The 18572-nt window shown below is 44.1% G+C and overlaps 2 protein-coding genes across 3 annotated transcripts in view; one reads left to right on the forward strand and one right to left on the reverse strand.

Moving 5' to 3' along the window:
• LRP11 (LDL receptor related protein 11) overlaps positions 1 to 11949 on the forward strand; it is a gene marked incomplete at its 5' end in the record, with an annotated part of 49660 nt that extends 37711 nt beyond the window's left edge. Inside the window, 2 exons of the mRNA XM_040448624.1 lie at positions 3577 to 3672; positions 8830 to 11949. Coding sequence (XP_040304558.1) covers positions 3577 to 3672; positions 8830 to 8984 — 251 coding nt within the window. The remainder of the gene's footprint in view (positions 1 to 3576; positions 3673 to 8829) is intronic.
• Positions 11950 to 17529: 5580 nt separating this feature from the next.
• PCMT1 (protein-L-isoaspartate (D-aspartate) O-methyltransferase) overlaps positions 17530 to 18572 on the reverse strand; it is a 52986-nt gene continuing 51943 nt past the window's right edge. For both annotated transcript variants that reach the window (XM_040448910.1, XM_040448911.1), the window contains exon 8: positions 17530 to 18330. In XM_040448910.1, the coding sequence (XP_040304844.1) occupies positions 18318 to 18330 (13 nt within the window). In that variant the 3' untranslated portion in view covers positions 17530 to 18317. The remainder of the gene's footprint in view (positions 18331 to 18572) is intronic.

Here is an 18572-nt window from a genome sequence, read left to right on the forward strand (position 1 = left end):
CCTCTCTCTGTGCCCTTCCCGTGCACACTCTCACTCTCTCTCTCTCTCTCTCTCTCTCTCTCTCTCAAAATAAATAAATAAGCTTTAAAAAAAGGGAAGACATCTGTGAGTACTAGAGTAGTCAGGATTGGCTACTTGTAGATCTGCATTATGACTTTCATGGGCCTGTTAAAGAAAACCCCGAAATATTAAACTTTATGACTGTGTTGGTGTAGAGATTAATATAACACAGGCTACATTCACTATCATATATGCATTATTATTATTATTATTATTATTGTTATTATTATATCCATTGTTCTCTTGTGATTTTTTTGAATGTTTATTTAATTTTGAGAGAGAGAGAGAAAGAGTACGAGCAGGGGAGGGGGAGAGAGAGAGAGAGGGAAACACAGAATCGAAAGCAGGCTCCAGGCTCCAAGCTATCAGCACAGAGCCCAACGCGGGGCTTGAACTCACGAACCATGTGACCATGACCCGAGCCAAAATTGGACACTTAACCAACTGAGCCACCCAGGCACCCCTGTTTTCTTGTGATTTTAAGAGAAATTAAACTGAAACATTTTTGCAAGCCCCAGGTTCGATGCCCATTGTGCCTGGTGGACAGGTGGTCCCCACCTGTGATAGGCATGGACATTCTGCTATGCTGTGAAGAATGTGCAGAAAGAGTTTGAATACATGGAAAACAAGGGCTCTAATTAATAGCCTGAGAAAATGGGTTTGAGAGTGACAATTATTGAAGCAGGAGATCCCAGCTACCCAAAGTGAAGGGAGTTTGCCGGGAATAGAGGGCAATATGGAGAACCTTGAAAACCCTGCTGAAGCATCTGGACAGGTGGAATCAAGAAGGAGAGGAACAGGGCACCTGGGTGGCTCAGTCGGTTGAGTGTCCAACTTCGGCTCAGGTCATGATCTCGTGGTTTGTGGGTTTGAGCCCCGTGTGGAACTTTGTGCTGACAGCACAGAGCCTGCTTCTGATTCTCTATCTCCCTCTCTTTCTGACACTCTCCCACTCATGCATGTGCTGTCTCTCTCTCTCTCTCTCAAGAATAAACATAAGAAAAAAATTTTTTTAAAAAAGGAGAGTAAGAGAATTTGGTCTCCAAAGCCAGTCGAAGAAGGATCAATATCCATCCATAATAAAGCTTTCATCCATTCATGGCAAAATGAGAAAAATAAGGACAATGCAGGGAGTTTTTTTAATAAGACTACATTCATTCAATTCGAAGAGCTATCCTTTTTATGTATTAAACTCTTCATGTTTTGTGGGTTACACATTTCCTTACTTTATAATGAAGTGAAGGCAATGGCCTTTTTTTTTTAATTTTTTTTAATGTTTATTTTTGAGAGAGACAGAGACAGAATGCAAGTAGGTCAGGGGCCAAGAGAGAGGGAGACACAGAATCCGAAGCAGGCTCCAGCCTCCGAGCTGTCAGCACAGAGCCCGACGCGGGGCGAGCTGTGAGATCATGACCTGAGCCGAAGTCGGACGCTCAACCGACTGAGCCACCCAGGCGCCCCCAGCAATGGCCTTCTTAAATGGCCATTTCTTTTACTGTCTTTATTTGGCAAAATAAAAAATTGACCCTAACTTGGCCCCAAGAATCATTTTGAATTTTGGATTGATCCACAAAATCCAAAGGTGTTGGAATCAGCTTGCCAGGTGGAGGACAGCCCGGGCTCTCGATGGCCCCAGGGCCCCAGCAGCCCCATGGCTTCAATGCAGTATCCCTGTCCCCATCCTGCTGGGAAAGGTCTCCAGCTCCAGGCAGCAATCCCTTTGTCCGTGAGCCGAGCAGTCCCAACACCTGGCGGGCCCGCCACAGTTAAGAGCCGTTCCCTGGCTGGCTCTGCCCGGTGCCTCCCCGGGGTCACTCTCTTACAGTCTCCCACTGCCTGCTCTTCTTCCGTTCCCTCCCCTCACCGTTCTGGTTGGGAGGGGGCTTCCAGCACTACAGTCCAGTGGACAGTGATAGCAATCAGCCTGCCAGGTAACTCTGATTCTCTGGCCCACAAGAATTGCTCCTGCCTTACTTGCATCTCTCATTCTCTTCGGGCCCGCGGTTTATGGAGGACAGCCCAGGTTACTGGCTATCTGCAGGCGGCGTGTATGGTGCCTTTTAGAGTAACGTGACAAAGCACGGCAGAAGGTAGGGAGCCTGCTGTGGCCTTGGCCGTGAGAAGCAAATGTGAGTTAACCTCCTCGCACTGATATGCCGAGCGAGTGGGGATGAGGGGCCTTTGCAGACGTGTTCCAGTAGCAATGTCTGCACGCAGAGTGCTTGAGTGAAAGGTGACACAGACCTAAGGCTGTGGCAGTTGAGGACAGAGAAGAGGCACCGTAGTCGAGGATATTTCAGAGTGTCGTGGAGATGGTCTGTGTGATTCAGCTACTGATGGCTTGCAGGGCTGAGTGAAAAGGAACTTGAAGGATGCCTTAATGAAACACACGCATTTGCAGTCTCTTCTCTTTAACAGCACAAGCACGTGACTGCAACCATCTCTTCAAGTCCTGGCTTTCTGGCCCTAGTAGGTACCTGCAATAACTTTATAATTTTCCATCATCCTGTTGAGTTTTGTGATCCTTAGTAAATCCAGGCATATCACTTAGTACAGATTCCGAAGAGTTTTATAAATACTACCTTTAAGTAGGCTTATTTCAGTTGCAGGTGTTGCGAACAGATCTGTAGATGACATAGGAGTAAAGAAGCTTTAAGCTTTTGCTTCTCAGTAGAATTCCTCATGTCAGCTCATCCTTTCTATTTACTGTCACTGAGGATTATATTATCCCCAAGCTCATTTGAGATCACACCATAGCACGAGGGCAACTCCATTAGCTTAATCATCATCTTGCCAATGTAATAAGCACACAAATGCTGTAAATTCCCAGATGGGAAATGATTCGGTGGTACGGCCATGGCTTATCAGACCTGGGATGAAAGTCCTAAGGTTTGATCTTTCTTACTAGTCACTCTCAATAGTGTAATACAACTGGATAGAGTAAATAATTAACAACATATCATTACACCAGAAATGCTGTTTTCCACCAACAAGCAGTTAGACACGCCTGAGTTTAAATCCCAGCCCTGTGACCCGCTTACTACTCAAAAAGAACCCGGGCAAGTACCAAGCCTCTCTGACCCAAGTGGAAAACAAAGAGCAATGAATACCCGCCAAGTAGGGCTGAGGTGAGAAAGTCAAACGACTTGTCTGAGTGGCTTATGCAAGCTCACTCTTCATTTTTTAAAGAAAAACTTTTGTGGACGTTTCTGCTTTTCATGGTATGGATTGCAGAGATCACCCGTGACTTTTCTAGCTGACGTCTTTCCTTCCTTCTCCAGAGTGCTAGGTGCCTTTTCCCCTTTCTCTGTCCAGCGGTTTTGTTCTCGTCCCATACTCTGGTCATGTTAGTTACCTAGTGTTTTAATATCAAACACAGACCTACATTTACAAGAGTAATAAATTTTACAAGTTCTTTAAATCCATCCTAAGAAAAATAGATGAGGCTATATTTTCATGTCTGTTTCCTAAAGTTTCTGATGTACCTTTGACATATGTTCTCTCTGTTTTCTGTAGATAGTGGTTCCTCAGGGAAGAACAGAAAAGAAAAAAATTATATTTTTGAATCAAAGAGCGATCGAGGAGGAGGGGAACACCCAGCCCCAGAAACAGGTAAATCTGGAATTTGGAAATTCATTGCAGAGTACAGACATTTGTAGAACCACATATCCTCCAGTGGAAGGTACCAGATGAAGCTGCAAGAGTCTAGGACAAGAGCAGTGACCGATCCGTGGATCGGAAGAGCTGTTGTATTCTCCCTCTATCAGGCTGCATCTGTGGGCTCTTGAACTAGTAACCTCACATCCTTGGACCTAGGCTTCCTCTTTTCTCAGTTGATTGGACTAGAGGATCACTCTATTTCTTTCCAGGTGTAACATGCTATGGAAAAAGTAATATTCACAGCCTAGAAGTTAAGAACTAGATATTCATGGCCCTAGAATCTGAGGCCGAGGTTCAGAACCTTGCTCCGTCACTAAACTCCATGACCTTTGGCAGGCGATTTTCTCTCTCTGGATCCCAGTTCTCCTCAGTCGTAAGATGGAAATGGCCACTATCACTGCCTCAGACTTGTTGGGGGAGAAATGGGACAATTAACATAAACCGTTTAGCACACGTGTGTGACTCATACATAAATAAATGATAATAAATAGCCACACTGGTTCGGCTAATAAATAATAAATAAGTAAATGATGGCTATTATGCTTGAGTTAGTTATAAAGATCTTATAGAACTACCCTACGACCCAGCAATTGCACTACTAGGTATTTATCCAAGGGATACAGGTGTGTGTTTAGAAGGGGCACATGCACCCCAATGTTTATAGCAGCACTATCGACAATAGCCCAAGTATGGAAGGGTCCAAATGTCCATTGATGGATGAATGGATCAAGAAGATGTGGTACATATATACAATGGAGTTATTACTCGGCAATCAAAAAGGATGAAATCTTGCCATTTGCAACTACGTGGATGGAACTAGAGGGTATTATGACTTCACTCATATGAGGACTTTAAGAGACAAAACAGATGAACATAAGGGAAGGGAAGCAAAAAAATAATATAAAAACAGGGAGGGGGACAAAAACATGAGGCTCTTAAATATGGAGAACAAACAGAGGATTATTGGAGTGGTTGTGGGCTAAATGGGAAAGGGGCATTAAGGAATGTACTCCTGAAATCATTGTTGCACTATATGCTAACTAACTTGGATGTAAATTAAAAAAATAAATTAAATAAAAATTAAAAAAAAAAAAAGATCCTAGAGTACCTAGTTCTCTCCAGCTGCTCTAGTGATGGATGAAGACCAAAGACAATGAGGAAAGAGTGTAGGAGGTCGAGGGGATATTTAGTGAGTGAAAGAAGAATACCACAATTCCATAATTATGGTCACTTTTAACTAGAAAGAGAACACTTTTGACTCGGTTCTTCAGAAAGGCAGGTTTTAATCCTAAATCCCACAAACTAATTAGTAAAAGATTTAGGAGAATAAAATATGATTCTTAAATTATAGACCTGAACACGGAGAAGACTTTTTTACCCTAGAGTGTTCTTTGTAAAATCTGGACCACGTTATCGTGTAACCACTAACCAACGAGTGGCCAAAATAATCCAGACATCAAGTGCCTAGATGCTGTTCCGTCTGCTGGACTGCTGGCCTTGCCCCTGTCCCCACATATCTCAATAAAAAGTGCCCTGTGCCCCATCGACATATAAAGGGAAGCCAGGCCTGCCCCTGCCCCCGCCCCATGCCTAGATGTGTGCAGAAAGCCTCCATTCTAACTGGCCACTGCCCATTCCAGTTGTTATATGTTATGAACATCACTCCAGCTCATATGAACAATTCATCTCCTTCGCTGGTTCCTGAGAAAATTATATCATGATGTGTTTTATTAGGGGTTAGAAAATTTTAAATCTCAAATTACCCACGATAAAGACAATGAAGAAACCATGCCGAGTAAGCATTGAAAAGTCCAGAATAATTTTCAGTATTGTAGCAAGTTTTTTGTGATGGGAGATTTCATTTTCCTTGTCATCAAAGCATTAAACAGGAGTCAGTTCGACGTTCAGCCACCACACATCTGACTTGGCAAGTAGAAGTTTCCCCTAGATTGTATGTCTGCTCTGTTGTTACCACAGCGGCATCTGCACCGTGGCCCTGGGGCTGGCATCTCCAACCACAGCCCCCTCCCCCTGCGGCCTCAGCGCTGGTGTTCATCTTCACACGAATCACACCCTTTAGAAGGGCAGCCTCTGATGCTTTCCCTGCCCTGAACAAGCACAGCGGTCCTCCTCCACCACCCCTCCCCGAACGTGAATAGTCGCCCGTTTGCACCCATACCCTTCCTTTCCTTCAGTACTAAGCGAAGGAGTGTCCCCTCTTTCCACGGTCAGTCTCCCCTGATCTTGAGGCAGCCCCTTATCCCCATCATCGATTAACTCTCTGATGTTTTTCATCTGTTTCTCTACTGGCTCGTTGCCCCAACAGCTGCAGACACCTTCAGATCTCTCCCAACACACAAAAACGAAATAACACCCTTCCATCTTCAGTCTCCGCGTAAATGAATTCCCGATTGCCAAGTCCGTTGGTCTCTCTGGGCTTCACCCCACTTGACCTCTGCTTAGCATTTGGTTCAGCCAAGTGCTTCCTTGAAGTAATCTCTTCCCTGTGCTTCCAAGGCTCCCCTGTCCCCTGGCCGTCCTGCCACGTCTCTGATCCGTCTCCTGTTCTCTTAGCTTCTCTTCTTTTGTCTGCCCTCTTAAATGCCGGTGCTTCCTCACCGACTCGCTCCTGGCGCTCCTTCTTCTCCCTTTCTCTCTGGCGATCTCATTCACTTCCGTGGCTGCGGTCACCACCTTGACGCTACAGACTCTCACATATTTAGGCCAGATAATGCAGAAACCTAATAGAAATTTCGACCTGGATCATCTATAGGCATCTCAATCTGAAAATGTCAGAAAATGAACATATCTCCCCGCCCACCCCAAACAAGCTCCATTATTCATTTAAACACGCAGGCAAAACTCTTATGAACCAGAAGCACGGACTACATCTTTCACATGTGTACTTCCTATACAATTCCATCATAATAATTACCCTTAAGTGCATTTTTTCATTTAAATGTTTGTCCACCCAGACCGGAAGTCATGAATAATAACGCTCTCATTTCCCTTTTGGAGAAGCACTGGACCACGGGGGTTCTGGAGCTGTGCTGTCTGGGGCCCTCTCCTAGCTCCACCCCTGACCATACAGGCTTAGACTAGTCACTTAATTCTTTTTATGTTTATGTTTATTTTTTTCTTATTTATTTTTATTTTTTAATTTATCTCCCAGTTAGTTAGCATATAGTGCAATAATGATTTCAGGAGTAGATTCCGGGGATTCGTCCCCTATGTAGAACACCCAGTGCTCATCCCAACAAGTGTCTCCCTCAACGCCCCTTCCCCATTTAGCCCATCCCCCCACCCACAACCCCTCCAGCAACCCTCAGTTTGTTCTCTATATTTAAGTCTTTTATGTTTTGTCCCCCTCCCTCTTTTTATATTATTTTTGCTTCCCTTCCCCTATGTTCATCTGTTTTGTATCTTCAATTCCATATTAAGGAAGTCCCATGATGTTTGTCTTTCTCTGACTGATTTCATTTAGCATAATACTCTCTAGTTCCACCCACAGAATGAAAGATTTTCATGCTTTTTGATTGCCGCGTAATGCTCCATTGTGTATATATACCACATCTTTTTTATTCATCTGTTGATGGACATTTGGGCCCTTGCCATACCTTGGCTATTGTCAATGGCGCTGCTACAGACATTAGAGCGCACGTGTCCCTTCGAAACAGCACACCTGTATCCTGTGGATAAATCCCTAGTAGTGCAATTGCTGGGTCGCAGGGTAGCTCTATTTTTAGCTTTTTGAGCACCCTCCGTACTGTTTTCCGGAGTGGCTGCTCCAGTTTGCATTCCCACCGGCAGAGCAAAAGGATGCCGTGCATCCTTGCCAACATCTGTTAGTCACTTAATTCTTGCTGTCTTAGTTCCTTCATTGGTAAAATGGGTATACTAATAGTACCAACTCCTGGTGGTTGTGAGGTTCAGATTTAAACCACCAAGCACCTAGTGTGGTGCTGGCACTCTGCAGCACTGGCTTATGGTCTTTGACCGCCCACACTTGGATCAGGGTCAGGCGCATGGCTCCCAATTAACACTGAGGGAATGAAGAAGTGAATGAAATGAAGCGTTACCGAATCAGCTTCTGCAATGGACATTTTTACTCCTCTAATTCCACCAGTTGGCAAGGCCCCTGCAGCTAAAAATGGTTCCACCGTATCATCTCCAAGCCTGGCCGGACTCCAGAGTAGACGGGTCTAAGAATAGAGCTGCTGAGCTTGATAAGAAAGACTGATCTGGGGCACACCCTGTCCCTTCCCGACTCCTGCAAGCCTGGACAGGCTGCTTCTAGTCTAGGTGTCTGCGTCCGATCCCACAGGGTAAAGCCTGTGAAGGAGAACTGCAGAGACTTTCTCTTCAACTACCCTTAGCGAGAATCACGCCACCATATTCTGAAGGTCCCTCTCAGCGGTGCTTCTACTGGCTGAGAGTAGGTTCTCTGGATTTAGAAATGAAAATACGTTTCTTTTTTTTTTTTTAAGTTTATTTATTTATTTTGAGAGAAAGAGAGGGAGAGAGAGGATCCCAAGCAGGCTGCACGTTGTCAGTGCCGAGCCTGATGAGGGGCTCGAACTCATGAACCAGGAGATCATGACCTGAGCCAAAATCAAGAGTCGGATGCTTAACCGACTGAGCAACACAGGCGCCCCAAAGTGTATTTGTTTTTGAGACGGAAAGAGAGAGAGTGCACAGGGGAGGGGCAAAGAGAGAGGGAGAGAGAGAGAGAGAGAATCCCCAGCAAGCTCTGCACCACTAGTGCAGAGCCCGATGTAGACCTCGAACCCATGAACCGTGAGATCATGACCTGAGCCAAAATCAAGAGTCCGACGCTTGACTGACTGAACCACCCAGGCGCCCCAGAATTTGGTTTTAAAGACGTCTGGGTTTGAGAACTAGACCTGCCATTTGCCAGCTGTGTGCTCTTAGAGCAATTATGTAATCTGGGTACCTTAGTTAATCTATAAAATGGTGATGGTTCGAGTACCTACTTAATTGACTTGTTCAGATTAAATAGCGTATGTAAAGTGTTTATCATACAGTAAATTGCAGCGGTTATTGTTACTAGTCAGTGACCTGCCCTATTTGTTTCTAACCATTCCACAGGTGCAGTGCTACCCTTGGCCCTGGGTTTGGCCATCACGGCTCTGCTGCTTCTCATGGTCGCTTGCCGACTACGCCTGGTGAAACAGAAACTTAAAAAAGCTCGTCCCATTACGTCTGAGGAATCTGACTACCTCATAAATGGGATGTATCTATAAAAGTGTCACTTAAGTAGCTGGGGGGCGAGGATGTTTCACTTTTAATTCATACATATACTGGGTTCCGGATATTTAGAAACCTCTTTGGTTTGAACTGGGCTAAGAAAAATACCGAAACCCCAGAAAATTCTGAAAACCCCAAACCTCTGTTTTTATTTATTGTAGGAAGATTTTCTTTGGGAAGTGTGTGAAATATTTTGAAATTTAGAGAGGAGTCCGTCTGAGTAAAGACTCACACATCGAATTCTGACTTACGTAAGCTGTCCCTGAAAATAGCAGTTTGCAGTTAGCCGCGGCAGAAAATTCAGCGATTCGAGGGGTGGCCTGGGAATGGCGACGTTAACCCTTTACTTTCTGGAGGCCAACCACGGGCCCCTGGCAGCCCGGGGCCTCTTGATGCACGGCTTCCTCTTGTTCTGAGGCCCTCTTGTGCCTCACGCTAAGCTTCCCGTGCTCTCCTTTCTCCTCTCCCCTTCAAAACCTGTCTCTAGGAGTGGATCTCAAGTGAGTTTATACCTTCAATGAGCCGTTACCTATGGCAGGAGTATCTGTGCTAGAGCCCCATGAACACGTCAAGGAGGCCTCGGGGAAGGTGAATGTGAGTTTATCCCAGGGCCTCCGACATCCTGTCATTTAGGGGGCTGCCTCATCAGGCTTACCTTTGGGTGAGAAAACCCCGACTTTGGATGACAAATGGCCATAACACGGTCGTGAAGGGAGCCGGGAAATCCTGGTGGAAGAAGAGGTGGCAGGTCAAACATTTCAATACAAACTCAGCTGAGGGCGAAGTGGGAGGAGGACAATTAGTTCTTTCTTGAATCTCCTCAGCACTGCTTGCGGGTCCCGAACACAGCAGCTTTATTTCTGTAGTCGCCGGTTTTCAACACTAGTCTGTGTTGATGGAAGGGGAAGATGCATTCAAACTGGAAAGCAGAACGCTGAGTGGATTTGCAGGTGCAGCTTTTGTAAACATGCCACGTTTAAGGATCAGCAGGGTCTTTCATCCAATGGGATCGAGCCACTTTCTCCACTATTTACTCAATGCTTCAGACGCTGTAACGTGCAATCAGCTAATGCCGGGCTTACGTATTCCCACAGCATAGAGCCGTCTTGCACAAATTCGTCTTTGCAGAAAACTGGCCGTCTGGCTTTGCATCTTTTCCCTGTTAATCAGTCTGTAGGATTTTTAAAGGCAAATTATTCCCATCAGCACTTCATGCCGGGATTATACATGTTGTAGAAATCATTCTCCTTGAGAGGAATGTGGTGCCTGTGTACACTCACACGATGTCACCATTTACATAGTATGGCTTTTTTCTCATAAGTGGCAAATCTTCTAAAATGCTTGAACACATTGTAGAACACTTTATTTTCAGACTGAACCTGGGGTAAGTCGTTCCTTTGGCAAAGGGCTTAATTTGGGTCAGAAATATAACGAACCCATTAAGAAATGGCAAGTCAGTTCTAGAAAAACAAAGAAATCGGTTACTTTTATGCCCTGAGGGGTCCAAGCATTTTGTTGAATATTAAGAATTGAGCAAAGATTTCAATCTCCCCTCCAGGGCAGGTTAGAGAAAGGACAGCACGAGTGACCTGAGGCCCTGGGCGCTCTCTGTGTGATGCCGCGCAGTGTCCTAGTCCAGAGAAGGACATCACCTGTAGCCATACGCGACACAATAAAAACTGCTGAGGCGTGCATCTTTCAACACATCTTTTATACGTGAAGAAATTAAAACACGACTTAGTATTGCTATGGTGTTGAAAGACTTGAGAAAAGATGTCCATATCCACGTGTACGATATCCCTTTCCTAAATTGTATTTTATTCTTGTGACTTTAAGCAACCATTTAACCTAATCATCATAAGTTGCTATTATTTACTGAGCTGTTCCTGTATTACCTGGATTTAATCCTATCAACCTTATCTTGCAAAGGGGGAAATTAGGAATTAGAGAAGGAGAATCAGGGTCTACAAAATATTTGTATTGTCAGATGGACCGAATGGGACTTTTGAAAGTCACCTTAACTGTGAGTATCTGACTGAAGGCATTCTGCATCTAAGATGATTTCAAAATAATTTTAGAGGGAAGCTTGTCCACGATTTGCTGCTCAAACATGTTCGTGTGTCTCACGTCTCTTCCTGAGAAAAGGCCCATCTGAGCCACCTTCCAGAAAACTCAGAGCTTCTTTCCTCCCGTCTCTACAAGCAGACAACAGCCAGTCTCCATCCTTCCAGAAGCTTGAATGCCAGTCACTCGAGTATCAGGTTTGTTCTCTTCCACAGGAAAATAACAGAATGTCTTCATCTTTCTCCTCCTGACTTTTCATAATCTGTGATTCGGCTCCATGATTCGCTTTCACACTTCCCAGCCCTCCTCAGTCACTGAGGGCTGTTTCATGTTGTCCTTTATCATATTTTCCCGCAACCCAAACGTGGAGATGGGTATTTCTATTTGTTCTTCAGTTTTGCTGTTCAGGGCAGACCTTGCCGATGAATTAACTGGACTTCCCGTACATAAACATAGGACAGTGCGCTGTGCCCCAGGGCACGGGGCCGTCCGGGTCCTCACAATGTGCTGCCTGCATCACAGTCATGATGCTCCGTAACAGCAGCTTCCAGGCCTGGGATTGTCGCTGGGGGTCTTTTAAGTTACACTGTCCCCAGTTCGATGTTTGGGGATTGTACCGTTTTGTTCCTAGCAGAGTGACTCTCAATTATTTGTTCTCTTTACTGGACTCTAAGTTTTGTCTAACTGTTGGTGTTAAAACCGAATGAGGATTTCTAACGAAAAACTGCCCAAGCCAAATAGAAAAGCTTAGTTTGCTGTTCACAAATGTTCACATCTCCCTGGCTTTTTAATTGTGATGCTGACTTTTTTGGGGGGCACTGGCCCTACTTTTCCCAGCTCTTTTGTCCTGCTCAATTCTCTCTAGTATTCTAAATAAAGTGCATATTTTATAGCTACTTTAAGAGCAAGCACAGATTTTTGGGGGGGTAAATGTCAAACCGCCAGGGATGAAAATACGGTTGGACACACCAAAGCTGCATGTGTTCAGAAATGAACTGAGTGGTTAGGACTGAGCCTCCTCCATTTGCTTCATTTAGGTCTCCGTGTGTCTTCGTTCCTACTCATTTGAATTCTCCCGTCACCTCTGTTTTTAGTCTTTGTTACCTCGCTGTAAATTGGAAAGAGATCAACTTACAATATCATTCAGCTTAAAGATGTTTTTATACAGTTATTTCAAAACGTAGGAAACTTCTCAAAACACATTTTTTTTTAACATTTATTTATTTTTGAGACAGAGAGAGACAGAGCATGAACAGGGGAGGGTCAGAGAGAGGGAGACACAGAATCTGAAACAGGCTCCAGGCTCTGAGCTGTCAGCCCAGAGCCCGACGCAGGGCTCGAACTCACGGACTGAGAGATCACGACCTGGGCCGAAGTCTGACGCTTAACCGACTGAGCCACCCAGGTGCCCCTCAAAACACATTTTAAAATGAGTTTAACTTTTACCAAAAAGCTTAAGGAAAATTGTACTGAGTATATGGACTTAAAAAAAAATTCTTTCGTTTTCATTTCATATGACTGAAGACCCAAAAGTCCAAAAATATCAAAAGTCTATGTTCTCATATTTTTTTTTTATAAATTTTTTTTCAACATTTATTTATTTTTGGGACAGAGAGAGACAGAGCATGAACGGGGGAGGGGCAGAGAGAGAGGGAGACACAGAATCGGAAACAGGCTCCAGGCTCTGAGCCATCAGCCCAGAGCCTGACGCGGGGCTCGAACTCACGGACCGCGAGATCGTGACCTGGCTGAAGTCGGACGCTCAACCGACTGCGCCACCCAGGCGCCCCTATGTTCTCATATTTAAACAAAGCAGTTTCACAGATCAAAACAGAAATTTGGAAAAATCTCTAAATGTGTCATCTAGAAATGTGTGTATAGAGGAATGAAGAAATCAGAACCGTGAACTCTACAATCTGAGATCACGCCTTCAATGTTGTTTGCTGTTGAAGGGGAGCCAATCTGACACTCCTTTAACACCCCCACCTGTAATGTCCGGCCTGCTTTATCCAATTCTGTTCCCTACAAGCTAATCGCATAAAGGAGCCAAGATCCCAAAGAAGGGTGGCTCTTTTTCCCCAGAAAATCTCTGTAATTGATTTACAACTGACACGGTCGTGTTCACATGGAAATTCTGCAGTCTCTCTCATCTATAATGTCGTTCCCAAGCAAAATCCTGACAAGATAATCACCCCAAAAAGCCTAAATAAACAGGGTTGGCAAAAAAAAATTATTCTATGTGATGTGATCTTTTGGGCGGGGGCATCACAGTGACGTATTTGGGGCGTGGGAACTCAAATATAAATGTCCTTGGCTGCCCCCGGCCCCTGGATTTCTGCTCTTGTATTTAAGATGTCCTCAGTGCTGCAATCACCTGCCCTTTGGACAAAAAAGTATTCTGATGCCTGTCCTATTAGGACACTCTGAGTAAGAATGAGCTCTTCAGCTCCAGCAGCCCTCGAACTTTCTCTCGTCTTGGAAAGGAAGTGAAGGGAAAGAACAAGGGGAAAGAGAGAGGGGAAGAGAGGGATTCACTGCCTCAGGACAGCCTCTATGGGAACTAAAAGATCTTTTCTCTCCCACCAGACAAGGAGCACTTCAAAAAGAATCCTGGCTCAAACAACACAAAGTCAGCTATAAAGGTGAAGCCTACAGAGGGGAACTAACATCTACCATGAGAGCAGTGGTAGAAGGATTAAAGATAAGGAAACTCTTGGACTTGTTTCATTTTTATTATATTACGATACACAACTTCTGTGGGCTACACGGGCCAGCCAGTTTTCTTCACACAGGATTTTTTTTTTTAATGTTTGTTTTTGAGAGACAGAGACAGAGCACAAGCGGGGGAGGGACAGAGAGAGAGAGGGAGACACAGAATCCGAAGCAGACTCCAGGCTCTGCGCCGTCAGCAAGAGCCCGATGCAGGGCTCGAACTCGGGAATGGCGAGATCATGGCCTAGGCCGACATTGGACGCTCAACCGACTGAGCCACCCAGGTGCCCCTACGCAGGATTTTCTTACTGGCAATCTATTTGAGCCACCCTTTAAGTACAATGGGGACAAAACATTGTCATCTTCCTGAAAAATGATAGGAGAAATTAAGAGACGTGAAACTGAAATCTGATCAGAACACTTCTTTTTTAAGTCTATTTATTTTTAAAACGTTGAAAAAAAATTTTTTTTTTTTAAAAAAAAGGGGGCGCCTGGGTGGTGCAGTCGGTTAAGCGTCCGACTTCAGCCAGGTCACGATCTCGCGGTCCGTGAGTTCGAGCCCCGCGTCGGGCTCTGGGCTGATGGCTCAGAGCCTGGAGCCTGTTTCCGATTCTGTGTCTCCCTCTCTCTCTGCCCCTCCCCCGTTCATGCTCTGTCTCTCTCTGTCCCAAAAATAAATAAAAGTTGAAAAAAAATTTTTTAAATGTTTATTTTGAGAGAGAGCAAGTAGGAGAGGGGTGGGGCGGGTGGGGGAGGGGAGAGAGAGAGAGAGAGAGAGAGAGAGAATCCCAAGCAGACAGCACAGAGCCTGATGCAGGTCTCAATACCACAAACCATGAAATCATGATCTGGGCCACAATCAAGAGTCGGACACCTAACTGAGCCACCCAGGTATCCCTTAACTTTATTTATTTTGAGAGGGAGTGTGCCCAGGAGCAAGTCGGGGACGGGCACAGAGAGAGAAAGGGAGAGAGGGAATCCCAAGCAGGCTCTGCAGTGTCAGCACAGAGCCTGACACTGGGCTTGAACTCACAACTGTGAGATCATAGCTTGAGCTGAAATCAAGTTGGATGCTTAACTGAGCCACTCAGGCACCCCAAGATCAGGGCACTTTTACTTTACTAATGTAGTTCTTTAAGAATTTAGTGCATTGTAGGAAATGATTTATACCCTCAAAGAATGTAGCCCTTACCTAAGTTATTGGCCTTCTGAATCCCATTTAGAACATTTAAAAAATTACCCACGTTTGCTATTTCATTTACAACATTAGTATTCAATGCCCGTTGTCATATGAGCTCTTTTAGTACCACACCAAACTACTGGAAGATTCACTAACAGTTACCTGAAAAGCAGAAACACCTACCTCTCTAATGAAACAAAACTAAGGAGCTTTATTCCTCGGCTCACAATCTAATGCTATAGATGGTTTCAGATTTCAAAAAATTCATGAGCATTAAAATATTACTAAAAAAATGTTATCCTACTTTAAAATACATTGAATTTTTTTAAATGTTATTTTTTTTAATGTTTATTCATTTTTGAAAGAGACAGAGCACAAGCAGGGGTGGGGCAGAGAGAGAGGGAGACACAGAATCTGAAGCAGGCTCCGGGCTCTGAGCTGTCAGCACAGAGCCCGACGTGGGGCTCGAACTCACGAACCGTGAGATCATGACCCAAGCTGAAGTCAGACACTTAACCGACTGAGCCACCCAGGCGCTCCTAAAATACATTGAACTTTTAAGATACCTTAGGATAGGTACATTAAGCCAATTTAAAAAGTGTAATCAACTTTTTTTGAGCAATGGCAGTTTTTAAAAATTAAGGCAATGGATTTTAAATATTTACATGGACAATGATAATGTACTATTTTCCTAAAATGTCGTCCCCCCCCCCCCCCACTAATGTTACTGATTGGAAAAGAGTTGAAATCCTCATTAGAAACTGGAGTTCTTCATTTTCATTCTTAACTGAGAACTAGGTTGGCCTTTAATAAAATCAAATCTATAAAATCATCTTGTTTCAACAGGAACACAGCAGACTGGAACTTTAAAAAATACTTTCACTGTCCTCTTTATACTGTTTAAAGGAATCACTTCTATTAAGAAACAATGGAATGCTAAAGTATTTTAGCGATTATGAATACTAAAGATTAAACATTTCTTATCTCTGGCACATACATAAACTCAGCTCTCTTAAAAAGAAAGCTCTTATACCTAGTTAAAATTCATTTTTGCTTTCTGCCTCTATCAATGCTCCCTTAAAATCCACTCCTGTTGGGGCACCTGGGGGGCTCACTCGGTTGAGTGTCCGCCTCTTGATTTCAGCTTGGGTCATGATCCCAGGGTTATGGGATCGACCCCCACACTGGGCTCCGTGCTGAGCAGGAGCCTGCTTGTACTTCTCTCTCTCTCTCTCTCTCTCTCTCTCTCTCTCTCTCTCTCCCTCCCTGCTCCTCTCCCACTCGTGCACGTGTGTGCATGCTCTCTCTCAAAATACATAAATAAACACTTAAAATTTGTTCACTCACAAAAGTATAAAATCCAACAGTAACGCTTGACATGGCATTTGTCTATAGCAACCAGGTGGCACTTGGTCCTAGCGTATTTATAACCTGTCCCCTCAAGCCAGATTGCAAACTCCTTGAGAGTAAGGGCTTTTTTACATATGGTAGGAATTTAGATATAATAAAATGCTGGCAATCGCTATGAAGGATACAGACTAGTGGTTAAGAATCAATCTAAAATCCTAAAAGGATACCGGACCTTTGAAACTACCTCAAATGACATGGAGTCCTGGACCAAAAGGGCTCGTGGACTGGATCCAGAAGCGATGCCAACACCAGCAAACCAACAGGGAACTAAAACTCACAAGTTTTAACTGCCAACTAACGCTAGTTTCCTGTGTGGGATCTTACCCAAGAGACACTAGTGAAAAAACATGTATGTGTGTATATTTTTTTAAAACCATTTTTAAACAAGTAAAGCTTAAGACTTTAAGAAGTGGGGGAGAGGTGCCACACACGCTAAGGATCAACTTGTCAGAATCAGACTCACTTGCACGCCGGGGGGGGGGGGGGGTTCTTTTGCCGAGAGTACTAGCTGTGCTAGATACACAGTTTGTATTTTTTCAAGTTCTAGAACTCCTGGAAAAACAAAGATCTTTCTATAAAAGGTATAAAATGACAATATTTAAACAAGATCCCAAAGCGCTACGGCCTTCTTAGAAACTCATTTTTACAGTCATCATATTAATACATATCTATTTCTTTTGAGAGAGCGAGAGTGAGTCGGGGAGGGGCAGAGAGGGAGAGGGAGACGGAATCCCAAGCAGGCTGCGCGCTGTCAGTGCAGAGCCCGATGGAGAGCTTGAACCCACGAAGCGTGAGATCACGACCTGAGCCGAAGTCAAGAGTCGGCTGCTTAACTGACGGAGCCACCCAGGTGCCCCAGGAAATGTTTACAGATGAGATGGGTTTTGTCACATTCATCCTTGACCTTCATTCACACACTCATTCAGCATTTACTGTTCATCTGCAAGAGGGCAAGCCCCGTGTTAGGCAAAGAAGAATGATGAGGTGTGGTCCTGGTCCGCTGGAAACAGTCAGTCTAGGAACGTACCGCTGGAGGTATCTGTTCACCCACGCTACTCAGACGTCGTAAAGCGGAGCATCAGAGAAACCACTTTCTCTCCGTGATCTCTCTCAGTCAGCACTTTGTATCTGGTGGACATGTGGTTCTTTCCCAGGGATTCAAACACCACCAAGGCCTCTTTTACTTTTAACTTTATTTGGCAAAGCAGCTGCATAAACTGTTCAGTGACTAGGACCCAGCTTACACAGCATGTTAAATCCATATACGTTATCAGCAGCAAATCGGAAACAGAAAAAACAATACTGAGCTACAAGTCTCCTATAATTTTAAAGAGGGAAAGTACTATGTCAGTTATGTCCAATCCGAACAGCTAAGTGTTTTAAAGGACATCACCTGCCATCTTCGTAAGTTTTAATATTTACAAATGCTTAGTTTTAAGGTGACAAAGCAGCTGATTGTATCTACAACATGCTATTCTATGACACCACATCAAAAGCTTTAAAAAGGGAGCTCATCTCTATTTTCTTAGTGGCATCTAACAGACATCCAAAAACCAAGAATCCTAACTTGTGAATGGTGGTGTTATCTGATGTACAAAAGGAATCTGATAAATTAATATTGAAACAGAATTAAGTGTCTAAAAGAAAAACCACTCCTCAGAATCAATTCACAAACTAAGTTTTCCATTTGACAGAACCTCGTCTTTTAATATTTTAAAGTAAAGTGTGGGTGTGTTGAATTAATAAATCCACAAATTTATACTTTGCATCGCTCTTCTACCAATTCGGCTTCCGTGCCTCTTTGAAGAATTAGAAACCCTACAAAACCACACATTTTCATGCTGAAAATAATAGTGTAACAAAGTCCAAAACAAGCTGTGATGCTGTTGGTTTTCAAAAAGCTTTGAGAACTGAGATGAGCAATCCACTGTAATATTATATACTGGTCAAGCTGATGGCGCTTTTACAGTTCGTCCCTGGGGGTGAAAAAGAGAAATATGTCAGTAGGAGTTACGTACTAGAACTTTCTAGGAGTTCAGATACAATTATTACATAAGTACAAATACACCAATCCCCAAGCATTAAAAAGGGAGGAAAAAAAAAAGCAAAGCAAACAGTCCCAAGTCCAAGCAAAGATGGGAGTCAGCCATCCACACATCCCTCATGCTGCTCTGCAATGAAACGTGAAACCTCAAGGCCCTGAAGTCTTTATTTTTTA

This window comes from Herpailurus yagouaroundi, unplaced genomic scaffold, assembly GCF_014898765.1.
Source record: "Herpailurus yagouaroundi ecotype Mexico unplaced genomic scaffold, PumYag 198, whole genome shotgun sequence".
Lineage (NCBI taxonomy): Eukaryota > Metazoa > Chordata > Mammalia > Carnivora > Felidae > Herpailurus > Herpailurus yagouaroundi.